At 44.0% G+C, this 26,780-nt stretch overlaps 1 protein-coding gene across 2 annotated transcripts in view; it reads left to right on the top strand.

Annotated features, from left to right (window-relative positions):
- The window catches only part of ssbp4 (single stranded DNA binding protein 4), an 86,332-nt gene that overhangs the window by 52,761 nt on the left and 6,791 nt on the right, over positions 1-26,780 (top strand). For both annotated transcript variants that reach the window (XM_085152275.1, XM_085152276.1), the window contains exons 5-7: positions 13,042-13,131; positions 24,062-24,145; positions 26,546-26,672. In XM_085152275.1, coding sequence (XP_085008401.1) covers positions 13,042-13,131; positions 24,062-24,145; positions 26,546-26,672 — 301 coding nt within the window. The remainder of the gene's footprint in view (positions 1-13,041; positions 13,132-24,061; positions 24,146-26,545; positions 26,673-26,780) is intronic.

Genomic DNA, 26,780 nt, shown 5'->3' on the forward strand with positions numbered 1-26,780 from the left:
CGCTCTCAAATCGACATAGTGTTCGGGAGATTTGGAGTCAACCATCAGCGGAGCGGGGGGTGTCTTACTGGGCTTAAGCCCGGGTCATTTTTTCTGAAGCATGGGGTTTTTTGGAGTGTAATTTGTTTGTTAGATGCCTGACTGACAACTGTATAAAACAAAAACAACACACGAAGCACAGAGCGCACCGTCCTAAATTCCCCCTGATTTTGGTATGATCCGAGCTTTGGCACTAGGCGACTGAGCACAGCACCCATGTGAGCTAGGGGGGAGAAGCTGCTGCCTGCGAGTTTGCTGCAGAGGAGAGCTTAAGTTTGACCAGGTACCAACGGAAATCATTCGTACTGAACTAATAATGTAAATATGACGGTGTATCACAAAAGATTGATATCAAACTGATCACTTGGTTGCGTTACTTACTCTTCAAGTGAATCAACAAATGGATAAATAAAAAGCCGAACGACAATGCTGATTTTGTTTAGAGAGTCTTAGCTTACATCTCATATTTTCAGTTGTTACCCTCCACGGCTAAACAAACTCTCTAAATCGGTTTCAGTTGTGTACTGATGAACACAACAATGGACATAAGGAGCTTCTTTCAAAGAAAAAACTCAGGTAGATGTTATTTTATATATTATGCTTTGTATGTTGTTGTTGTATGTTCAGTATATCTATGCAAAACAAGAGGAATTTCAATACACAGCAGTATATTCACAGTTGAAACCAGATATTTACATACACTTTAGGGAGAAAACATAAAACCTTTTTTTTTACTGTTAAACATCAATTTAGAGTAAACTTTTGTTTTAGATAAATAAATGTTGTAATGTCTTTTGAATTAGTTAAATGTCAGAATAAAAAGAGGGAGCTGTCTATTTTAATCACTTTCATCAAATGTAGGAGTACATATACACTAAGTTTATTGTTAATTAAGATTAATTAAGAAAACTCCAGATGATTCCATTCTGAGCTTAAGAAGCTTCTGATTGGTTAGTAGAGTCCATGTGGGTAAATTGGTGGCACAGCTGTGGATGCATATAAGGCAAAACACAGAGCCTGTTTCTTTGAAATGGGAAAGTTTCTTTGAAAAATCAAGAGCTGTCAACCAAAACACCTGGAAAAGAATTCTGGAAAAGAATTGTGGAGCTCCATAAGTGTGGCTCAATTTTGAATACAATTTGGTGCCATTTACAATTAAGAAATACAGACAGTTTCTCTCTTTACTCTTAAAGTTAACAAATATGTTTTTTATATTTATCAATCTAAAAAAAGAAACATTTAGTCTGATTTGATGTTACAATTAAAAAGTGTTTGTGTTTTTATCTGAAGAGTATGTAAATATCTGGTTTCCACTGTATATTTGTGTTTGGCTTGATTGTCAGCACAAAGAGGGAGAGAGAGGAATAGAGAGGGAGAGAGACAACGAAAATGACGACAGAACAGAGATGGAACAAGAGCAGGTGAGACACACAAGTTAGTCAAATGGTTGTTTGCCAAAAACTCATCAGAACATGTATCTCGTACCTATTGTATCTTTTTAGATAGCGTTTGTTACTTTTAAAATTCTATATTTATTAAGTTATGCAGGCTTGTTTGCTCAACAAGGCTGAATAATTATATAAACTTTTCAGAATCTAAATAGTGTACTTTGGTAGAATTAAAAAATAAGTGTAGTGCAGGTCTAAGATGATTTTTAGTGCTGCTATCATCTAGTTCTGATTCTGGTTCTGTCTTGGTTACTGTTGTAGTCCTGTTTTAATTCTGGATCAGTTCTGGGTCTGGTTGAATTGGGGTTTAGTCCCTGTGTCTTGATACAGGCCCGACTTTGTTCTGCCTTGCTGCTTAATTAAAAAACTATATATATATATTAGGGGTGCAACGATACACAAAATTCACGGTTCGGTTCGGTTCGATACTTTGGTGTCACGGTTCGATATTTTTTCGATACAAAAAAAATGTTCATGCCTTTTTATTAATTTGTCATTTATTAAATTTTCACGGCACATTCTGCACCACATCTCTGTGCGTTCATCATTTGTTTGAAGCCAGCTCACCTCCTGCAACCACTTTTCAGAGAATACGCGCTTCTTTTGTGGTTCGGACTCCTTCTGACATTTCTTTGGAGGTGGAGGAACATCACAGTAACTGCTTAAAGGAGCTTCTTCGACATCTTTAAGAGTTCTAAACAAATGTCTGTCCTCCTGAAAATCTTATGTACGCAAACACGCGTTGCAACTTCTTATCTTGTGCGGGTTTTTATTTTGACAGCAAATGCGCACCTGCGGACCACTTATGTGCAGCCCTGGTTATTTAGCTCGTCATATTGCAGCCACAGAAATTCTTTTGTCCATGAAACCATAAAGCTGCACTTTCTTTTTTCCTTATAGTCTGATTTGTCATAACCTTTCCGTTTTGTGGTAAGCTTTTCTTTGGCTGTCACTTCTTCACGCTGACCTGTCTTATTTGGCTCAGCAGAACTAAAATATATATCCTGCTGCTTTTACACACGCACTAACATAACGCTCAGCGATTCTCTGCGCGATCAACCTCTCACATGTTTAAGCTGCGGGAGATTTCACTTGTCATGTTTGCATAGTAAGCTAACGATTGATAAGACGATGTCAGAGGAATTGGTGCGCAAATTATCATCACTCACCAATCAGTACTGTCGCTCTCTATACACAGTTCACGCGATTGCAAAGTGAAAGCAAAAAACAAGCGCAAATTCAAACGCGATTTCAGTATGTCACATATTGACAGTGGCCGATGCCAATGACATAATTACCCAGCTACATTTCCAAAAGAATGCAAAAGCATTGACATATATTTTTCCTTCCTAGGATAGGCCGACGGGCAGGGCAGAGATAGATTTTGGTAGCCCGACTGGAAAAAAGCCCCGTCGGGCTAGCGATTTTGCGAGCCCTGTATCTGATTGAGGAATCACTCATCTTTGGAAAAGAGAGTTTATTATGGAGAAATGTCTCTTTCCAAAATAAAAGCTATACTATACGCTTCTTCTGGGCTATATTCTCAGCAGCATATTAAACATATCAGGTCCCCATAAGGAGAATCGTGTGCTAACGGCTGTCTAAATGACTCGGGTAAAGTTTGTAGCATGCTGCTTGTTGTTTTTCTCTGCTTCCACTTGTCTTTGCACTAGGATGATGTCGGAGTAAATGTGCAGTCATATTGGTTGTGTTCCCACTAGTGCTGTCAGCGTAAATCTGAAATGACATTAACGTCACAACACGGCAAATCTCCGTTAACGAGCTACCGCGGATCACCTCATGAGTGGGGCTGGAAGACGTCAACACATTAACGAGCTAACTGCGCTAACACACTAGTTCCCACCAATTGAGCATTGCTGGCACATCCAACATACTGTTTTACTTTTGTCCATGACAGGCTTACCTTCAGGGTCATACATCACATGAAAACCAAAATAGTTCCAAACGCCAGATCTGAATGAGGGTGGGGGAGGTTCAATTTGCCATGTTGCAACTAGCCTAGCTTCTGTCTCGCTAGCTTGCCCTGCGCTCAGTGAATCTGTGTTCGACTACTCCGCCTAGGCTGCACTGTCGAGCGCAGATCCACTGAGCGCTCAACACAGACAGCATCATCAGAAGGAAAGTTGATAAAATAAATTAAAAATGTTGTATCGTTCGATACATATGCGTACCGAACCGAAAGCACTGTATCGAACGGTTCGATATCGATACGAGTATCGTTGCACCCCTAATATATATATATATATATATATACTGTATATATACATATGAAGTCATTCTTTTTTGAACAAAGCTCAAAACAGAGCCTAATAATCTTTCAGTCATTTCTACCCCCACTTAATTTCCTTTGGCTGCTCAGCTCTCACACAGTGGCTCAGCTACGCTCCAATCCCTCCATATTGTGGCCAATCACATGCGAGGATATAGGATAATATCATTATGTGAAAAACAGAGAGGGTGAGAGACGCAACAGTCAAGTGGAGCATGCGTCAGTCCTTTCAGTGAGTGAGTGAGACAGTAGACAGCGGTGAGGAGGGCTGTGCGAAAGCAAAAACACATAAATATGCCCGAGACCCGTAAACGAAGCAGCATCTGGCTGCAGTTTAAAGACTTTTTTTGTCTCGGTCTTGGTCTTGGTCTTGGTCTCGTCTCGTCTCGGTCTTGGTCTTGGTCTTGTCTTCGTCTCGGTCTTGGTCTTGGTCTTGTCTTGGTCTCGATACCCTCTGGTCTTGGTCTTGTCTTGGTCTCGATACCCTCTGGTCTTGGTCTTGTCTTGGTCTCGGATTAGGCGGTCTTGACTACAAGTCTAGTTAAATGTCAGTGTGTAGTACACGCACACTACAGTTGTCTCAGAGTGAGTTCATGTAATTCAGTGTGCGTGCGCGCGTGTGTGTATTCATATACTTGTGGGGACCAAAATACTGGTCGCCACATGTTTGAAGCCATTTTTTGAGACTCAAAATGTGGCTTTAGTGTCAGGGTTACAATTGGTTATGGTTATGGTTAGGTATTTAATTTTTCAGGGTTAGGGTTAGGGGCTATGGAAAGCATAATGTCAATTAGATGTCCCCACAAGATATGAATACCCTCCATGTGTCTGCATGCATGTGCACATTTAGCCTGTGTTTTAGTGCATGAAGGTAAAATCCACTGATGCTTTTATTCATCTGCCGAACAGACGTTTGGGTCATTCCTTCCTTTATAATTTATATTCTGTAATTTTTTGTGTTACCAGCTTCATCTCAGCATTTCCCAGAATTACATTCTGCACAGCCCAGACAGCGGCTGTGAACCTGTTGATTTTCTGCTGTGGTGTTCTGGTTTTTGTTTTTTTTTGCTTGGAGATGGCAGAGGAAAAAGTGATAATGAAAGCCATGGCAGAGGTTGAGGTTTTGTAGCTGAAAATAGGGAGCACCTCGCCTGCTTGGCAAAAAAGCAACATGGCTTTTGGCTGCATTGCGTTCTTGGTGTAGAGAGGATGAGATGTCTGCGCCTCCTTTATGAGGGATTGCTCACCGTGAAACTGTTGAATCTTGGTGTTAAAGGGCAGCTGATGAAAGACACGGACGCGCGGCGACTGACACGCTGTAGATGTGGGACCTAGCTGTAAAATGTAAATAAATGCCGAACATTTATTTACATTTTTTGCAAACACTGAGAGAAAGCCATAAATGGGACACATATCATTGGGTCTGGCTTTTTCCGGGGATGATCTGCAACCCTGTCTGACCTGCACACCTGAGCATCTCACCTCAGGAAATAGCCAGACATACTTCAGAGGGTGGAAGGATGCATGATAAAACCTTTTCTCCTATCTCTGACAAATACTCACACACCTTTCTTTCTCTGTCTATTAGGTTTTGTTTCTGAGCTCCGAGCGTTCTATTATTCCCTAATTAGCAGCATTAATAATCTTCAATTAGGCATTTAGCTTTGTGCACGTGTAACTCCTCATCCTTTGCTTAAAGTGTGTATGCGCGTGCTCGCCGACAAGCGTCATCGCGGCACCCTGTCCTCTGGTTCTGTCGTGGCTTTCCACCCAACACCAACTGTCTAATGAGGGAGTGAAAGGCCACGGGCGGAGTGGGAGGCAGGGGCTGAATATCAGTGTGTGTTTGTGTGTCTGCACACATGTTTGTGCGTGTAATTAAAGAGAAGTGCCAGCAGGGGGGACCGGTGTCAGAAAGGGTCACCAAGAGAGCAGCGGGCCATCGCCAAGCTTTGGTCATTAACTGCCGAGCGCCGGTAAAGGCGTGTGAAGGTACACAAGTGTATGTCAGAAGGCCAGGAACTAAATTAGTCTCCGTAAATATGTGTTTTACTTAGTTTATCCGTGTTTGTGTCACATTTCACTCAGAGTTTAGCTTTAGCGTTGAGTTAAAGACTTCATAAAGTATGCTGCGAGTCATTTTCAACACGTTTTGTTTATTATATTACTTTTATTATTAATTTCATGAGATTTCTGCGAGCCCAGTGCAGCATTTTTAGATCGCTTGTTTTGTACTAACTACAGTCTTAAACACAAAGGAAAAGAAAAAGATACATTTGATCACGGTTGGTTGTTACGTTACCCCTTTAAAAAATATTAACATTGTGATATATCAAAGAGATAATTTACTTTTCCTTCTTTTTTTTAATAAGATACAAGATGGCAGCTTCTGCCTCCTCCTTTCGAGGTCGGCAAAATCCTCTTCCTTCACACTGACAGCGGTGACGTCAGTCAACCTGATTTGATTGGTCAGATGGTCAGACTGGAGACAAATATTAGGTTAACCGGATCCTCAACAGCACCACTTATTTTGGACATAAAGCCATAAAAGTGATCGTCCACAAAAATCGTGTATCCACACAACAAAGGTCATCTGGTGAAAGTTGAACCAGGCTGTTGCTGTGCGCCTTTGTTCTTTAATGCAGATGAGACTAAATCCTCTTAAATCCTCCCCGATTGTCCGACTTCTCGTGTTTTTGGTGATGACGCCTTGTTCTCTTTGCTTAATTTGTTTTTATTATTAAGACTGTCAAGGACCAAAGCTAAAGTAAAACTTTAGTAATACATTGAAATGATCCAGAAACTGCTAATTCCTCCCGATTTACGTATAAACATCAAACAAAATTTCTGTTTTTGTTTGCTTGACTTTCCTTATTTCAGGCTGTTTGTTGGTCACGTGGTGTTCCCTCCTCTTCACTCTGTCAGCTGCCATCCACAGAGAGCCACCGCATCAATATGATGTTTACAAGAGGCAGCAGTTGACGAGGAGAATAGTCTGTGTTTCTGCATTTGTTTGTTTCATCTCACTGTTTGTGTCTGCGTGTGTGTGTGTCCACAGAAATTTGTTTTCTTCCCTGACAGGTAGTGTGTGGATTGCCATGGGTTGATTGGTTATCCTGAGAGGTGTAGTGGGAGTTTAGGTGTGCGCTCCGGGGCTGCGTGGGGAGATCCGGGCGGCGTCCCCTCTCACAGAGCCTTCCCTCTGGGCTTCCAGCTCAGAGCAATAACTGGGTAGCTGGGAGGCTGCTCCGGGCGTCTGGGGCCCTAATGTTGGGAGGAGATGGTTCAGAGACAGGAACAGTGCGAGGAGGAGGGATGTGTGTGTGTGTGTGTGTGTGTGTTTGTTTGTGTGTGTGTGTACTGTGGGGGGATCCCAAGCAGATTTGTTTACCGGTAATTAATTCACCTGATTGACATAACAGCTGCCAGAGCTATGGGAAGGCAACAGCATATGTGTGTGTTTGTGTGCAAGAACACCCCTGTGCATACTTACCATGCAGATTTTTCTGCATACCTGGTGTGTGTGTGTGTGTGTGTGTGTGTGTGTGTGTGTGTGTGTGTGTGTGTGTGTGTGTGTGTGCGCCTGCACACAGAGCAGACCCAGCCATTGAGGGGATTTCCATGTGGCAGGGTTTGGAGCAGGGTTCCTGGCAGAGCGACCCGGCAGTTCTCTGTCTTCCATCGATCGGAGCCGTCTGTCGGCCGGCAGCACCGCTCACACCGAGCTGCCTTGCTGCTAATCTTTATAGAGTTGACTTCACTGACAGTTATTGGAGCACTTGAAGCTGAGGGGAGGAGAAGGAGGGCCGTGACAGAAGGACAAATGGGAGAGATGGGAGGAGACGGCGATCGCAGTGACAGTCAGCAGGGTTGTGAAAAGTAATTCCTGGTTTGGTTTGCACATGGGCCACATGAAACCAACAGGAACTAAATACATAGACACATAACAGAGTGCTCACTCTGGCGTGAGACACGCGTGTGCAAACACTCTACGTGAATGTCAGCCATAACCGAATCACAAGGCTTCGCTCTGTCTTCGTTGTTTACATTAACAACTTCATCTCACCTGCTCTTCAGCAGTTTATGCTTTTTTTGTGCAGCAGACAAAGAATGAAAAATAAAGCGATGCCCTGTTTTGGGAAACACGAGCTTGGACTGGACTCTGTTACTCTGTGTGTGGCTGCATGCGTGAACTTTGTGGTCAGAGGATCTCGGTTTGGGCGGTTTCATGTGTTTCTGCGTGAGTACAGTCAGGTCAGGCTAAACCCTTGGAAACGGAAATAAACACAGGCTTCCACACAGATATTCAGACACACTCACACAGATACTAACAGGTCAGTATCAGTGTTGTTGTGGCCAGCAGGTAGCAGTGTGTTGGCCTGCTTGTCTGGACCCAGATAACGGCAGATCCATTACCCCCTGGAAGCTGAGGTCTGATCACTGGGCAGATAGAGCCGCTCACTCACTGTCTGTGGACCTAGCCGGTTAGCCAGCCTCCACCGTGGCACTAAAGAGGATCACAACAAGGGGCCAAAGGAGGGCAGACCCCCTTCTGTTAGAGGAAATTGTCAAATGCACGTCCTCCGATAATGCCTCTCTCACATCTCGTGCAAGGCGGCGATGGTAAAGATTGCTGTGGTTATGTCACATCACGGGACACCTCAAAATGGCAGCTGCTGGTCGTCTTATCGCTGCTTGGAGAGATTCGAGTCGTCTCAATTAATAAACGCTAAGAGAACAAACTGAAATATGAAGTTTATTCGTTATTTAGCCTTTGTCTCAAGCACAGTGCGGTCTGTGTTATTATAGAATGACAAGATAAGTCTGCCTTTGGAACTCCTCTTCTGGCTAAAGAGGATTACAGTTTGAGAAATGCGCTCCTTTGTTTTCTTGCTTGAAGAGTTACACGGAAAGATTTATGCTCCTCTTCCAGCGGAGCCTCGTGTGCTGTTCTCCAGTGTTTGCTGAACTTGCTGGCTTCTGGCTTTAGCTTATTTACCAGAAAAGATATGACAGTGATATCAATCTATTCGTCGAACTTTTGGAAAGAGTCTTTCCAACAAGTGAAACTACAGCGTTAAACAGATGCACCTCACAGACACAAAAAGACTTCAGATACTGTGAATCTCGTCACGCATCAGCAGAGACGAGAGAATATCCTTAACTCGTTTAGCTCATTTGCAAAACATGGAGGCGGCATGGATGGATGCAGGGTTAAGAAATGAAGATGTCGCATATTAATCGTGTAAGTTCATTAGTTACAAGTGAACCAAGAGAAAACCTTGTGTTTGGGAAAGACGGGATCACGAAGTAATGTTATAAAAGTGGCGTATTGCAGGCATCACTGGTCGTAAACGTTTCTGCGGAGAGTCGCTGTTTCAGTCGAAGAGCTGGATTCTTGGCTCATTTTTTGAAATAATGACCAAATTCGCAGTCAAATTTTTTGATTGTAGCCTGGAAGAACGATTGCAGTGAATTTGGCCTATTCATGAAAAAGCGTGTGCTCATTTGAACTAGGTGATGGCTTTTGTGCATCAGCAACTTCAACACAATGGACTAATGCAACAGCATCGCCGCTTACATCAGCATCGCTCTTGTGCGTATGACATCGGCGGGTATTTGTGATGAAGTTATCGTTTTATAATCTCCGAAAATATTTTGTCTTGTAACTTTGCGAGGCTTTGTTTCGCCTAGATGCTCCACTTTAATCTCAGAGAACAGCTGAGCTTTTTCGTGACTGTATTCTCTCTGAATATTACCCTCTCGCGGCTTTGTAATTTTTTTCACCCTACAATGGGCCTAATACGTGTCGTAGAAATGCGGCGCTGATTATTGGCTGGGTCGGTGGGGATGGAAAGAGAGCTGAAGGAGAGCGACGGTGGTGAGGAGTTAGCACTGTGGAGGTTTTGTGTATCGGGTTTGTTTGTGCGGAGGGAAGAAAAGGAGAGAGATAGCTGTGGCAAAAAGGGCAGCAGCTATCAAAAGCCACAGGCTGCTTTAAACTCCACGTCTGTTTCTTTTTCTATCTTTTCCTCCTCTTTCTCTTCTCTCTCTTTCTTTTTGCTTTTCTCTCCCTCTACCTATCGCTTTCTCCCTCTCTCCCTCTCTCTGCTCCCTGGCCATGCTGATGATTGACGGCCTGAGGGTTTTAATGGGCACTGGAGAGCAGGAGCTGAGGTCGGGGTTGTCATGGCAACTAGGAGAAGGGGCCTTTTGCTGCTGCTTCACCTGAGTACTGTGGAGCCTCGTTGGCTGGCTGAGGCAGGCAGGCTCGCGCGTACGCACACACTCACTCGCCACACACACACACACACAAACACACACTCGTCACACGTACTTACATGCCAGCACCACTTCCATTCACTCTTCCTCCTCCCTCTAAGATGTCCTGCTGTCTATCGAGCTATCTTCTCTTTTCCTTTTTCTCATTCTTATTTCATCTTCCTATTTTCTCCCTCCCTCCGCACGGCCGTTAAAGCGCTGAGACAAACCGCAGTTGGTTAACCGTGCGCATGTGTGTTTGTGTTGGTGTGGACGCATGTATGTCAATATGTACAGTATTCAGCCCATTGTTTTTGCTGCCCATTGTTCAACAGGAGAAAAAAGCGCACCACTGCACACTTTACAGTCTCACGCCCTTATTTTTATTTTTCAGTTGCTCCATCAATATGGCTCCTAGAAGTACAGAAGCCCAAATTATGCACCAAAGAGTCCCTCACCAAAACCAAGTAACAAGCAGCGACTTCTTTTCGCAGTTCACACACTCCATCTTGATTCAGAAAACACTTTTTTTTTTTTTAATCCTGCAGTGATTATTAGCATAATCAGACCTAATAATGGATCCATTCAAACCCTCTCATACGCAAACACACACAGGCTCGAGATCTGAAACAACACAAATCATCTGCCACAATCATGCTTCTATGGGACCCAATCTGTTGCTTAGGCCAACCCCATTACCTGACCTGACCTGACCTGTCGGGCCCCATTCAACCTGGGAAGCGATTGCTGACTAAAGCCCCGCCCACACGTGATGGTCGGGGACCTTTGAGGCTCTCATGTCCTTCACGGTAAAAAGTAATATTGTGAAATTCGGCTACATACCAATAGTGTGTGCTCATATACAGGACTGTTTCTTTATATATTTTAACTACTCAATACTCTGACATTTTTTTTATGCATCTGTCCTAAACAATACATCCTGATTTGCTCTGATGGTCAAAAAGACTAGTGAGAATTTCACGTTTTTATGTTTAATAGTTTTCCCCTTACTTGCACCTGTTTGTGTCGCTGCTGAATGGCTCTGGTCTCTGGTTGCCGAGTTGCTGCTCGTTGCTTCCTGTGTGGACATCGTGGTAGCCTCTGGGGACAATGGACAACTACACAAGACTTCCTGTTCCATCTGCTAATCACTGTTTACAAATACAGATGTACTTTAAAAAACTGATTAACTGTTTACAGACTGTAGCCAATGATTTTGAGATTGTTTCTGCAGGACATCGGTGTAGTTCACCGGGTTAAAGCTAATACTAAAGCTAACTGCATATCTACTCCGGTCTTTCTCCCAGCTTTCTTGTCTTCTTTTCTCTGTCCTCTCACATGAAGGCTAAATAGACTCCAGATATACACTCAACCACAAAGTCTTTGGGGCCAAAGACATTGTCCCCCTGTCGCAGATGTCTGTGAGACTGAGTCTCATTTAAGACCTGAGTTATTTGGCATTTATGCGTTAAAAGAAACATTGGGAGAGTTCACATGCTTCCCAGGCCACCAGGTCACAGTGGAAGGAAGAAAAATTATGCTTAGCACTTATTATAAGAGGGGTGAGTGTCCATTTTTTTTAGCTGTGTGCTGTATTCTTTATTTTAAGGTTTGGAAGATCCTCTTGACCTCTTCCTCTTCGTGTTTGTCTACTGTTGAGGCTGGAAAGAACTGACAGTTCACACATAGACCTGAGAGTAATATAGAAGCATCTGTACTAAGCTCTGACCTCTCCTCACCCTCTGAGAGAGCTCTCCAACTCTTCCTCTCTCGGCCCGCTTCCTATTGTTTGCTAGCCTTTTCTGTTTAAATGTCTCCCCTCTCTCCTTTATGCCTTTCTCTTTCCAGTTTTGGCTCTTGCCTTACTTCTGTCGATGCCACATCCGTGCTCTGTCACGGTTGTTTTCAGAGCCCCACAGATTCACACCCTTTTGCCGCTGCAGTTTTTGCATGCGCGATTGTGCGCGCCCTGCCTCGTGGCCCCAGGGCGTGCTAGTTAGTGTCTGGACTGTGCAGGTCAGGCGAGGCACGGAGGGAAGTGAGTGGAGCTCCGGTTACAGTGGGGGAAGGGCTGGAGGAGAGCGCTGTGTATGTGCATTTGTAAATTATGTGGATTTGCATCCATGTTCAATAGCAGATATTGAGGCTTTTAATTGGTTATGTTTAATCAAAAGACCCATGGTTATCGGTGTTCATCTTTAAGAGAAAGCAACAGTGACTATTTTGGTACACCCGTCCATCCTCCACAGCCTTTGGAGTAACAACATCTAGGTCGTGTCTGGAAGACATTAAGACGGGCTGCTTGTTAGATGTCAGGGTATCTGTGTGGTCTTAGCTTTTCAGTTCTTCTTCCACAGGAATCGTTGCAACTTTTTTTTAATTGCTCCTCGCATTGCCCTGGCCATGCCAACGATGAGCTGATGGTCGGCACAACTGAGGCAGCGCCACATCGGTCTCTTCTCCCTGATGTTTAGCATCATTATTACTGTGAGAGAAAAGATTAAATACAGTCTAAAATCAATACATGTCATAGATGCATTCAAGTGACACATTTATGCCCTGTTTTTATTTTTTGTTTTTTTTAACTTTAGCAGTTATTGGAAAAAAGTGCTGTCCATTCCTAGCGCAACGGGGAAACTAGTTTACTCCAAACCCACAGAATTCCTTCCTTAATGTTCCCACTAAATTACCATATTTGCATTTTGTTTTTGTGTCCATCGATTGGTTTATCACAGCGCCCAGACAATCATATCTCCGTCAGATATCGTGAGATATCTGTAATTGCTCCATTTGCTCCAGAAAGAGCGCAATCAGGGGGAAAAAAAGGAAAAAAGTTTGATGGCAAATCGTTTCCGAACAGCGCGTATCTCTTTCTATTATTTTGGCAGACACAGGATTGTTTTAACACCTTGCCGATCGCTGATTGTCCCGTGACTGTGTGTTAATCCGCTGAAGGGAAATGCAGAGGCTTTTATTTTGGTTTTGTTGTGGTTGTTCTTTCAGAGCGCGGCCGCTGCTCCCAGTCCAGTGATGGGCAACATGCCACCCAATGATGGCATGCCAGGAGGACCCATGCCCCCGGGCTTCTTTCAAGTAAGAAAAATGACCTTCCATCTGACTTCATCCCTCACCCACCCCCACAATCACCTCCAACCATCACCCCTCCCTTAGCCATGGCTAAGCCTATCCCTCTGTCTCCTCCTCCTTTTTTTAGCCTCTTTAGCTGTCCTAATCCCTGTCCAGATGTGTTCCCTTCTCTGTCTCTCTGCGTCTATCCCATATGTCCATATGCCCGGGATGTTAACTCCTGGTGCTCTGTCTGCTGCTCTTGACTCTACCCGTAGAGTTTTCTGTGTTACCGTGTGCTTTCCAGAATATGAAATGCCTTTGCAAGTGAAGGAGGTGTTGGGTTTGCTGGGAGGGGAGGAAAAAGCAGAGTGAAGAGGAGGCTATTTTCTCTGGTCTGTGTTGCTTCACTAATTCCTCCTGTCATCACTGTTCTCTGAGGGCTGTCTCAAAGGCTGACGAGGTCACTCGCACTCTTTTCTCTGTTTCTGTCACTCTCTCATATTCAAATGAGGACATATAGGAGCCTTATTTGACACTGTGACACACATTAAACTAGTAACATTTACAAAATTGAGGTTTTAAAGTAACTGTACCCCCAAAGATATGCTGTGAATTGCTGAGGGTGAGAACAGGAAATCTGAATTGGCTTAAAGCAGCTTTTCTACAGCAGACGGTTTGAGTAAGAAAGAAGTCACCAGCAAATATGAGATTTTTCACATTATACCACGAGCAATTCAGGTGAAACGCCTACGGAAGGAAGGGGGCATTCATCCCCTGCAAAAGTTTGATGTCATTTAGCGAAACCCTGGACATCTTCTTGTGGAGAGGAGCCTTTAAAGGAGTAGTACAACATTCAGCCAACACAGCTCCATTTACTGACAGTTTCGACGCAGTCTGTAGGTCACGTAAAGGAGCTGTCTGCAAAGACTTAAAAGTAGGTTGGCAAACCTGAACCAAAGCAATCGCAAGGTTGTTTTTGGTGGCTTTCAACGCAGCAGCCGAGAGCAACCCTTTCCCTCTGGTCTGTAAACGAGCGCTTTTCCCTAGCGACCATTGGTTGCCAAGGAGTTGCCGACCAGCTGCTGAATTTTATTGGTTAGAGTTTGGAAAAAGTCCTCTCTGTCCAAAGATAACAAAGCTCCTTCAATCGCTAATGCTAGCTAGAAGGGTTGTCCTGCTAACCATGTAAGATCAATAACTCTCAGCAGAATATTGAATATAAAATATTCAGTCACCAGATCCCAGCCTCGTGCTCACATTGGTTGATATATATATATTCTTTTAAATTTAATTAATTTTCCTTAAATGAATAAACAAAGATGTTTATTAATGCATTTATTGTTATTTTATTTTTAAAGTTTTATTTTTGAGATTTTTGTTTGTAAATCCCTGTGATGTGTAAGAGTCTTGCTAGCGTCTCAGCCATTTAAAGACTTTCTCCTGAGTTAAACATCAAACACAGGAGTCGGCTGACCAGGCAATGCAATAAAATTCGTCTTTAAGAATAATACTTTACTTTATTAATCCTTTGTGAGTATAATTAAACATGCTCAGTGCTGTAAGCATGCTGCACAAATTTCCTCTCACTCTCTGTCTATAGCATACCTGATGTTTCCATACGTACAGTTTGAGGCTGTACAGCCTGTTTTTTCTTGTTTGATTGGCAGCGTGTCATGTTCTGTGTGTGTGTGTGTGTGTGTGTGTGTGTGTGTACATGCTGGGGTTTGTAGAGAATGTTAATGATGTATGAGCAGTGAGCAGGCCAGGGAGAGAGCTATCTGATGGTGTTGCGTGAGTGACATTGCTTTCCATAAATAGACACTGTGTGCAGGGCAGACAGACAGACAGACAGGATGGGCAGAGAGGAGGAGAACAAGGAGGGATGGATGCTGTATTCACTTTGATCTTTTCTTCTCTTTTCATCCATCCTTCTTCTCTTTCTCCTCCACTCTTCAGCTCAGATTAGCTGAGCAAAGCAGGCAAAGGTGAAGAAAACAAGAAAACAAAGGTGCGAGCACAGAGCCTGCACAGTGCACCGAGACAAAATGCTCCCAGTGCCACTGCAAAGATTTCCCTAAATCAAGCTCACACTGTTAGTGATACAACATTATCCTTCAACATGAGCCAGAGCCGAAGCCCCGCTCATTGCTTTCTGTAGGTAGCTGACATTAATTCCCCATTGAACTAATGGCTGCGGTCCGCGCTGAAAGTGCAGGCTGCTGAGAATTCTGCATTGCATTTGTTCATTCAAATGAAGGGGAAGCCGTGTCACCCCCCTTCGCACACATTGTTGAAATTGTGCTCGTGTCCTCAGTCACTCCTGAGATACGGTTAGTCGAGTGGACCACAGTCTTGCCGTAGAATTGTGAATGGATTACATCGAGCTAAGCGAAATTTCCTCGGCGTTTCGGTCATTTCTCATCTGAACTCTGGGTCGGCTTCCTTTCCCACCTTCTCTCTCCCTCACCTTCTCCTTCACACGCCAGGCATCCTTCTTCATGACATTTCTTCACTCTCTCCATTTCCCTTGTTTTTGAAACTATTATTTCTCACACGCCGCTTCAGTGACACATGCTTACTCACCGACTGTGTGTGAACTGCTCGTGTGTGCTGTGTGTGTGTTTTTTCCCAGTTGCTCTAGCATAGCAATTAACATAGGTGACCCCAACACTGTTATTGGCTCCAGTCCTGGGAGAGAGGGATAAGGGGCAAAGACAGGACACTGGAGGAAAATAGAGATGGGAGGAGGAGGGTCTTCCTTCATGTTATCCTAATGTGTAGCAGAAAGATTTAGGCAGAAAGACAGAAGAAGAAAGAGAATAGAATAAGTGTCTACACGTTTGGTGTGTAGTCCTTTGTCTCTCAGCAGAAGTCCATCGCTGCTGCATCATAGCCCTCTGGGGAGGGCAAGCAAAAGGGGAGATGACAAGAGGGAGGGGGGAGGAGGGGGGAGGGAAAATTAGGGACGAGAGGCAACAAGGAGAGATAGAGGAGGGTGGAGGAGGGGAAAAAGAAGAGGACAGTGAGATGTCAGGGGAGTCTTTCCAAAATCTTTTTTTTTTAAATGAGAAAATGAACATTAAATGATCTGAAGCGCCTCGCTCTCGAGCTGCTTCTGTGATCTACACACGACACGTAACGCAGTCAAAAACACAGAGTGCACTCTCGTAGGGGTGTAAACCAGCTGGGGTGGGGCATCCTCTCTCTACTAAACTGGAATTGTTCCTCTTGCCAAAAAAAAAAAGAGGATCGAGAGTCAAAGGCTGTGCAATTTACGGCAGGTAATTGCAGCTCTTCAGGGACAACACGAAAAAGCACAACAAGAGGATTAGGTTTGATTACACATTTAAGAACAAGCAACCCAGGTATCAAAGGCAAATTTAAGAACCTGTTCAAAGCTGACACATGGCACGCACATGGCGAATTAGGGAGACATCTGCGCTCGGTAATTTATTTATCAAAGGTAAGACTGGGCTCGGGGTTCAGTCCGGTCAGTCGTATTACAAAGATGCAGATAAATAAGGTGAAGTGCTTTGGAAAGTGAATGACAGACTGCAAACCGTACAGAAGTGATTGAGGAATAGCGTCTGAAATATTATTTCTTCTGTTAGGGCCGGCGCCGGGCCTTTAGTGGAGATTGCAGACTTTACAGAGGGATAATCACAAAGTTGCCCAAAGTTAACAAAGTGAGGTGTAACGGTGTTCAACCTCTCAACAAAAACCACTGACATATTTAAAAAGTTATGCAAAAATGTTTAATCTGCTTTTCTAACACATGATGTCAAAGGACCCAGACGAGTCAAAACTTTCCACTGAGAAGAGGGACTCTGCTTATCCTTGAGAGGACAGCCACAAAAACCATACCCAACAATTCCCCTTGAATGACAGACTTAAAGTGAGAAGCAGTACTCAGGAAAACCTTTTCTCTGCATTGTGTACCTGCACTTTCCTTTAGACTTGGCTCATAAACATTAATGATGTATGATAATAATGAATGAAGCCTTTTTCTCCTGCTGTTCATGCTTCACCTCCACCATCACGTGATTTCATCTGTTTAGAGGCAAACATCACACGTTTCTCTGTGTGTTGGTGAAAGAGCTCAGGTCCTGGTCTGGTATTGCTTCAGTATCTCTGTAGACCGTGTCTGCATGTTGTAGTCGTGCACTGCAACCAGAAGGCAACGTGCTGTTGGCTTTTTGGAGGACGGCATCACCTCGCGATGAACAACACGCAGAGAGCAGAAGAATGTGGGCGAAGCAGTGACAAGCGGCGTCACCGCCACGTCCTGCCAATGAGCAGACTTCCGCTATATTGCGTAGCAGCCCCCTCTCCCCATACGTGGTGATTAAGTTGGCAATACATCGCTGCTCCGTCTGGAAATTCACAATGGACAAAGACCTTCTTTGTCGTTTCGTGAAGCTGAGAGTTAAAACAACGTAAAGTGTCCCTGCTGCCGTTGTTTGAGGTGTGCTTTTGTGCTGCTTTGTGCTTAACTCATTTGTTGCTCCTTTCGAAAAGACAAATTTTCAGCCAGTCAACATTCGACCAGCACGTAGCATCACGGCTGTCGTACTGCATGCTTTTGGCTTTTTGGAAACGTATCCCTGCGGCCTCTACATTGGTTGAATTCCCACAATCCTTCTCACAGATCCACACTGGTGCACCAATGGATGGGCAGAAGCCTTAAGCACCAACGGTGAAGTAAGCATGAATAGTTTTCATCAATTAAAAAGCAGGTGGCTCCATTTTGGGGAACTTTCCATTGATACTCATGATTACTGAGGCCATGCCTCTGGAAGGGGGGGCGCCTGTAGCAGTACCCCTTGTTCTTGTTGCTAATTTTTATTTTCTGACTCTGGACTCGTCCTGCTGCTTATTAGATGCTTCTCTGCCGTGCCGCCTATAAATGTTTAAAACCTCAAAAACCTTTGCACGATACTGTAAATAATTTGGCGCCGTCCCAGCGGGTTAACAGCTATCCTCCGGGAGAAAACACTCCTGATCGCGTGCTCCCGTCTCTGAGCTGACATGTTGCCATGTTGTATAGCATGAGCTAGCAAGAGACCCACTGCTGCCACTGCTGCTCTCTCTGGAATGTTAGCAAGGAATGACAATGAGTGTGCATTCAGTGTGTGTGTGTGTATGTGTGTGTGTGTGTGTATGTGTGCGCTGCTACTCCTGGCTTTGTTTGTTGTGTTCAGTGATGCAGGCTGCTTTGTGTTCTCACTCTTTGTGTGTGTGTGTGTGTGTCCAGAAGTTTGACAGAAGTTACACACTGCCCTCTAGTGTTGGCAGCTATAAACAGGTGAAAATCCCTCAGCAGGCTGCTACTCTTCCACCCCTCTCTCCCTCGCTCTCACTCTTTCTGTTAGTGGTCCATCAGGGGCAGCAGTGTGGGTCTTCCTTAAGCTGAAATGAGCGGTGAGGAGGCGAGGGGGTTGCGTTGATGGGTTTGTGGTACTGTGCCAAGCTGTTATCTCCTTAGCCGGGTAGAAAATGATTTTATTAATTGCTTCATTTAACGCTCCCCGTATCCCCCCCCCCCCTTCCCCTCTCCCACACGAATACACAAACAACGCCACACAAGCTCACGCACACTCGCACACTCTCCAAGCAAGCTACTTTTCAAACTCGCCCTGCATATACCTCCACGACAGTTGAAATGTTCTCTCGCTCCCTCTCTCTGCGGGGACCTGTAGAGGGAACAGTAGAGCCATAAAGGCCATATGCTGGCCCATTCAGATGTAATAGCAGGAAGGCCTGGGGAGGCCCAGTCAAAGGAGCTACGCTCCATTATGGTACATTATAGAGAAGAACAAGAGAGGAGCACTGTGAGTGTTTCTGTGTGTAGTTTCTGAGCAAGTGTGTGTGTGTGAGTGTGTGCGAGAGAGAGCGTGAATGAGATTGTGTATTATCTACCCTGCAGAAACAAAAATTTGTTCTCACAATCATCATGTTGAGACCTCCATATGGGGACGAGAAGATGGTCCCCACGTGACCAGCTGGTAAAACTGGTGAAAGTAGTTTAAGGATTACGTGATGGTTATGCCAAAGATTCAGGTGAGGCAGGAAGCGCTCATGGTTATGTGCGAGGGTATGGCTCTGAAAGATGAAGTCAATGTGGTGTCCTCTCGAGCGACTGAAACTAGGCTGTGTGTGTGTGTGGGGGGGGGGGGGGTGGGGGGGGGGGGGGGGGGGGGGGGGGGGGGGGAGATGAGAACCAGACTGCTGCAGCTGGGTCAGTGCAGTCAGACCCCGCAGGGGTGTCTTGTTAGACACACACAAACACACACACACACACACACACACTCTGGCTCGGCAACAACAGTAACCTCTGAGGTCAGACAGAGCTAGCGCTGCATTAGCCCCAGTGTGAACCCGCTGAGAGACAGAGCGAGCCAGTACAGCTGGTGTTAACCACCCAGAACATACACACTGCACACGGAGTGGCAGAAAAAACCCACAGTGGTACCGGCACAGACGTCATAACTGTGCCGGCACGCCGTCTGTGTGCTGCATGTACAACTAAATAAACACGTCCAGGTTTGCGTGTCGCGTTGCTGGTTAAAAAGTGGCTTTTGTGGAGACTTGACTACGTCTCAGATGATGATGAGATTAATAGAATCAATGAAAGGTAAACTGACACATCTTACAGGGAGAGGAAGCACCTGTCTGAAGAGCCCTGCTTCTGCTTCTGCCTTTTATAAAGGGTAACAAGTCCTTGAATACGTGCTTCTGCTCATGAGCAGTGTTATTTTCATGCGTACGTACGAGCTCATCTTTCCTGCCAAAATCTGTGCTCTTGTATGGCGTACCTGGCGGTGCAGCGGTACTGTATCCGTGCCCGTGGGAACTCGCTTGTTTCGAGCTGTCAGTCAGGCGTGTTTATTTTTCCGCTGTAGTTCCAGGTTCCTGGTGTCCAGCTCTGTGGCTTGGATGGCGGAGCGCCGACAGAGCGCTCACACGGGGAGGGCGGAGCAGTGGGCCGGGTGGGAAAGTGAGGTAGAGCCGGAGGGTGGATGTACCTGCTTCTCTCTAGCTCCGATGCAAAAGAGAAGCAGGTACATGTGCAGCTGCCTCTTACATGGAAAGCGATGCACACGAGTGAAGAGGCACACTTGTCTAACAGCTGTGTGTGTTTAGCTGAAAGTCAGTCAACTGAAACATCATCAGCAGATATGATGATTGATGATTTTGCTCTGATAATTAAAATTAAAAATTGCAGCTATTCAGTGAGAGAGCAGTAGTATCACAATGTCGTGCAAACGTATGTATGCCAAACTTATTCTACAAATTCTATATCTGTCTGATTGGCTGCCTCTTGCAAGCAAAACTATTTGAACAGCACTGGGAGGAGCTTCTGTGCATACAGCCAGAGCTGTGATATCCCTGCTCAGGGACATCACACAGAGACAGGAGTAGAAAAGAACAGTCTGAAACTCAGCACTTAGAGCAATCTGAAGCACGCTCACATTCATACCTACAATTTAGAATAACCAATTAGCCTCATGTGCGTGTCTTTGGACCGTGGGAGGAAGCTGGAATAGTCCAAGCATGTCAACAAGAAAGCCCCACCCTGCCAGTGGATTCAAACCTTTTTGCTATGAGCTGACAGCGCTAACAACCACTGCACTGTAGTTATAATATATATTAGTATAATAGGTCCACTTTAGGCAAGAGTACAGAATATTTGCATAAAGTTATGTTTATTTTAGATTTTTATACATTTAAATGTTGAAATTGGCCCTTTTATTAGGAGAAGTGTAATCTAGTGTATTTGAGTAAACTGCACTAATACTGTCAACCAGCGAGTGTCAAGGGCACTCCCATAATCCTTTACCTTTAAAATGATGTTAAACACACACCTCCCCCCGGCAGCCCGCTTTCAGTGCTCATACTGTACCTGCAGGTATATCAAAGCCAGCACACACTCAGCACCTGAGACAAGATCCTGCTATCACCTGTGAAGAAAGAGGGAGATCTTATATTTGCACTCACCGCCACTCAACTTGCACACATGCTCACACAAACACACACCTGTAATGTTACTTGATAGCCAAGTGCTTGACAGAAGCTCTGGCAGACTAGCAGATAAGTCTGGTCTGGCGGTGGGTGGTCCTGTTTCTCCACATTGATGCTAGTAACAGGTTTCTAGCGGTGTGACTGCTGCCAGAGTCAGATGATGCTGCTGTAGTACGAGACGCGGAGGTCAGAGTTGACGTTAGTCCCGTGATACGGCGTCACTTTAACGTAGAGGTGTTTGCTGTGAGAGATTAACTTATGAGTGGTTTCAGCTCATTTGCTCTAAAAATATAAACTGAAACTGTAGTTCACATAGCAGTGATTGAGTCTTCAGTTCAATGTTGATTTAAGTGACAGAATAATTTCAGTTATTTTCAGAGGGGGATTTATTCTTCTATTTCATTGCCATAATGGTGTTTGATTGGGTTTAAATATTTGGCACTTCTTTGGAGAGTGGAAGTGAGCTCCAGAATTAAGCTTGCTTTGGCCCTTGATTCTGTTTTGGACGGTTTTAATTCTGGCAAACCGGATCAAGTGTCATCACGGCAGAATTTAGAAAAATAATACCACGTTTGAAAATACCCTGAATTATCCTTTGGCAGCAGTGGTGTAATTGAATGCTGATTACAGGCCACTTCGTGAATTGATCTGACCCCATCCTGGCAATTAACAATTCCTGCGCATGGAAGTCAATGCGGCCCTTTGAAAATGTCAGTGACAGATCTTATTAGAAGCCTTCTTTGTTGGTGTAACAGATTAAATATGATGGTTGTGAAGAAATTCTACATATTTACAGTGAATTTTTATTTTTAATTTTCTCATTTTGACCTCTGATGAAAGAGATAAAGAGGACTTTGCTATTGTATACAAGCGGCATGTTAACAACGGATTGCTTTGTGCACAATGAAGTGAAGTGAGGCAGAATTAGAGTCCCAGTAGAACTTTGGTCATCTCTTTCAGATCATTTACTACTTTGTCTCCCGTCAGTATCGTGTTTTTCAGATATTATGCCATACTCATTTTCCTCTGAGTGCTGGTGATGTGTTTCTGATTTCCCATAATAATGTCCAGGAGAGCTGTTTGAACTGAATGTTACATACCGGGAAATAAAGTATTTCCCTGTACTTCAGCATTAGCATCAGCTACATAAAACACGCTTATCTCATTGAAGTAGAGTGATAAATTGTGCTTGTGTAGTTGATCATTTTTTAGACTCAGGAGAGTTTATTGAAATTACAGCCTTTTAATATACAAGCACACCCCCAAAATACCAAAGCTCCAGTTATATTTAACGTAGTGGTGTGCAGTGACTTTTACAGCAAGGCAAGCGGGGAGACAACCAGAGACCAGAAACTCAAGAAGAAACACAAATGTTCTTCCACTGGACCACATTAAAGCCTTTTCGAGTTTTTCTCCTGTCCATCTTTATTCTTATATACATGCTGACAGCCCTGTGCATCTCTGCGTGCTGTACCTACCCTGAAGTATTCTAAAATATTGTACTTACGTCTGTAGTGTCATCCAAATTTTTTGGATTCGCTGAGTTCCCGCGAATTCTAAAGGAATTTTCCTTTATTGAAAGCAAGAATGAAATATTATTTAAAAAATGTCATCAAACACCAAACTGTATTATTGGCAGTGGTAAATAAAGTATCAAAAGTAAAAGTACTTAGTGTGCAGAAAAATGTTCCCCAACATGTTATATGCATGTTAATATAACATCCATATGATGGATATGAATGTTATTGCTGTAGGTGTTTAAGGTTGGGTGAATTTTAAATGTTGTAAATACTATATGCTAAGTATATTGCATTTAGTATATTAAATTAAAACATTTGAGCAATGAGGGCCATGAGTAATCACCACTTAGTGATTGCCTCCATTGTTGATTGTTTTTTTATATAAACTGTATAAACAAATGATTTCTCAGAGATGCTAATCTGCCTTACCTGTTAAACTTCTTCACATTGCACTCTAACCCCTCTAAATGACACTTGTTGGTATCGGTGGTTAGTAAGAGAAAATGTATCTGATGATAAATCACAGAGGGTTTGTTTAGTTGCTAAACAAGCAGGCAGATTGAAACTGATCTCAGAGCAGTGAAAGCAGAGCCAGCAGCAGATTGTCTATGTGTCGTATGGACTGCGAACGCCTCGGTTTCCCCCCAGATGAGCTGGAAGAGTTAAATGGTAAATGGCCTGTATTTGTATAGCGCTTTTACTAGTCCCACCTAGGAACCCCAAAGCGCTTTTACACGTCCAGTCATCCACCCATTCACGCTCACATTCACACACTGGTGGAGGCAAGCTACAGTTGTAGCCACAGCTGCCCTGGGGCAGACTGACAGAAGCGAGGCTGCCATATCGCGCCATCGGCCCTTCTGGCCAACACCAGTAGGCGGTAGGTGAAGTGTCTTGCCCAAGGACACAACGACCGAGACTGTCCGAGCCGGGGCTCGAACCGGCAACCTTCCGATTACAAGGCAAACTCCCAACTCTTGAGCCACGATCGCCCACAGTTAGCCAGAGAGACAGAAGTGTGAGTTTCTCTGCTTAGACGCCTGACCTGAACCTGGATGAGTAGATAGATGGATGCAAACAGATGAGAAGCTGTAGACAGAAAGTTGTTTAAAATAAGAGAGATTGGTTTCAGGATTTGATTGATCTCTGCTTTTAGATTTCACTGTTCAAGCACTGCTTGCCTTGCTTGCCCTGATGGAGTGCCGCTAATAGATTTCCTAAAATCTGGCCAAGCAAAACTAAACCAAACCTATAACTGCAGTACTTACATTAAAAGTGATTTATTGAAGGTTGATTGCGCTAATAATGTTTCCCCAGAAAGATGCAAATCTTTCTGGGGAAATTCTTGAAGAATAAGAATACATTCTTGAAGCTCGTTTTTTAAAAACAACTTTAAATCTGTTCTTCACCAGGGTCCCCCAGGATCTCAGCCTTCACCTCACACGCAGCCTCCTCCACATAACCCCACTAATCCCATGATGGGACCTCATGGACAGGTAAGAACCAAACATTTATCCAGTCTGTCACTTTGCTTGTAGGTTCCTTCTTGAGCCTACCCTTGATTCCACTCGCTCACTCGCTCAAATAACAGTGAAAAGTGTACAAACAGCACACAGGTCCCTCGTGCTAACAGGCAGGACGGGCAGCATCCACAATGGTGGATTGGATGAATAATTTAGCTGTGTTGGCCCAGCTGTAAAGAGCGGAGGTGCATCTGGAGGGCCTCCTCTCTTCCTCAGCCCAGCACTCACCATCCCGTAGTCCATCAATAGACCATTAATATTGCAGCACAGCCTGACATTGTGCAGCTCTTCATGCACAAACCCACCACAACGCGGTCAAAGGAGGAGAGAAGAGGAGCCGAAGAGAAAGCCGACTTAAGCGACGAGGGTACAAATGAAAACGGTAGTGAGTCGGTTCTCACTTCGAGGACTAATTGTTATTATATAACTCATCTTCCACTTGCTCCAACCACACACACACGGTCGACACACAAAACATGTAGTACATAATTATAATTTAAATGCAGTCTCATGATGTATTTGTGTTGTGTGTGCTTATCTCTGTGATAAGATGATGATACAAACATCATGCGGCTCATGCTCCGTGACCAAAACACCCAAGTCTTACCCAATCAGCATTCAAATCTGCACGTTTCCTCTTGATACTAAAATAGTTGGACTGACTTTTGAATTAATTCTTATCGTCTAACATCGAAATGTGGTCCACCGGGCGTGGATATTTGTAGTTGTAGCAGCGTATTCTCAAAGGTAATTCTGAAAACCATCTGTCTCTGGTGTTTTACATTATTCACTAGTTGTGCGCCGGCTCTGTAATGCATGTCCCGGCCAGCCTTGTCTTGTCCCCTCTCTGCTGAAACATAGTGAACGTGTCTTAGGTTTCTGGTATGAATCACGCAATCCAGGCAGAATCTTTGTAGCTAGACTGCCTGCGTATGCGAGGTCGGTAGTAAAATGTCCACCACCGAGTGGCACAGAAACAGAGATGGGGTGTAGAACTACTGCTTTCATCCAGCCGTGTGATGTTAATGCCCCCCACCCGCTGCAACATTATTGTCCTTGTATTGTTCTTCTGGTCCAGATTTCTGTCCTGCATACCTTTTTTCCCCATCTTCCTAACTCCCCCTTTACCTTTATCCTAATGGCATTTATCACCTGAGGTCTTACTTTCCAAAACTTAACAACAAGCCCCTCCTTACTTGGAAACAGAACAAAAATACAGCATGCACATTGTTCTTCAGCTCAATAGCTCCCCCTGTTGACGTCCAAAGATAAAGCCTCAAACATGAGAAGGTCAGCTATAGAGAGTCATGTTTGCTAATCATCTTGTGCCTTATGTCATTTCAAAGTGTCACTTGTCAAGAACAGTTTGGCTCTCACCCGAGGGGAAACATATGACTAATCTATTTTACATGGAAGTATTCTTGCTTCCGGAGAGCACATTTGTACACGTTTTGAGAGACTAATAGAGGCTGGTTGAAATGATATTATTATCATAACATCAGTTAAATTTTTTTATAGAGATCTGTGTTTATTAGTTCTCAATCAGAAGCACCAAAAGGCAGCGTACACTGTGATTTATGGATGCAGTGTTTTAAAGCAGAATCTGATGTTTGCTAAGCTAGTAATGACGGTGGCATGCTGAGACATGTGTACTGTGATGTTTTGTGTATTTTTAATATGTGCAGCGCTTTCTATCATTTTATCTCAATTTAATTTCCGTCGTGTGTTTAATGACTCCCGCTGCAGTCGTTTTACAAGCCCTGCTATAAATAAATATTGTCGTAATATCCTTATGATTACCTTATGTTTGTTTTATTTACTTGATACATTATGTTAATATCTAATCGTGCCAGTCGCTTTAAATCGCTTTTCTTTAGATGCTGATTTCATTAAACTGAAGCCACATTCTGCACTAACTGCACTGTGGCTTCTTTGTGTTTTGGGGCATAACCCTAGCTTTGTGTTGTCATTAGCACAAACATATTTGAAAGACTCTCAGTCAAGAAATGTACATGTGTGTTAGTGTTTTGGCTTCTGATCATTATTATTTCATATTGTGGGCCACGTAGAGCCCATTTTGTTCTGAATTGGGCCAGATCCTGAATCCTGAATTTGTATAGTAGAAAGCAAAAAAACTGCCATTTCATTGTTTATTTACTTTGGTTTAGTATGAGTGGCCATGGAGAAGGAAAAGCTGTAAAATATCTGAAAATACAGTTAAAATTCCAAAACGTATGGCATCTTTCACATTTTCCAAAGCTGTCCGACGGGCCGGATATGAATTTTTGACTGACCACTTCTGGCCCCCAGGCTTTATGTTTGCCATCACCTGGAATAAAGTTGTTTTTGTTTCTTCGCTTGTCCTTTCTGCAGCCATTCATGTCTCCACGGTACCCAGGTGGCCCAAGGCCCTCCCTCCGTATGCCAAATCAGCCTCCCGGGAGCATCCCCGGGTCACAGCCTCTCCTTCCAAACAGCCTGGACCCCACCCGACCTCAAGGTACTGACGGCCAAAGGGTGCTGTTTTGCAGAGAAACTTTATATTGGCTTCTAAATGAGAATCTTCTTTCTTCCTCCTGTATGGATTTGTTATTGATCCAAGTGGTGC

The sequence above is a fragment of the Neolamprologus multifasciatus genome, chromosome 23, assembly GCF_963576455.1.
Source record: "Neolamprologus multifasciatus chromosome 23, fNeoMul1.2, whole genome shotgun sequence".
NCBI classification, from domain to species: domain Eukaryota; kingdom Metazoa; phylum Chordata; class Actinopteri; order Cichliformes; family Cichlidae; genus Neolamprologus; species Neolamprologus multifasciatus.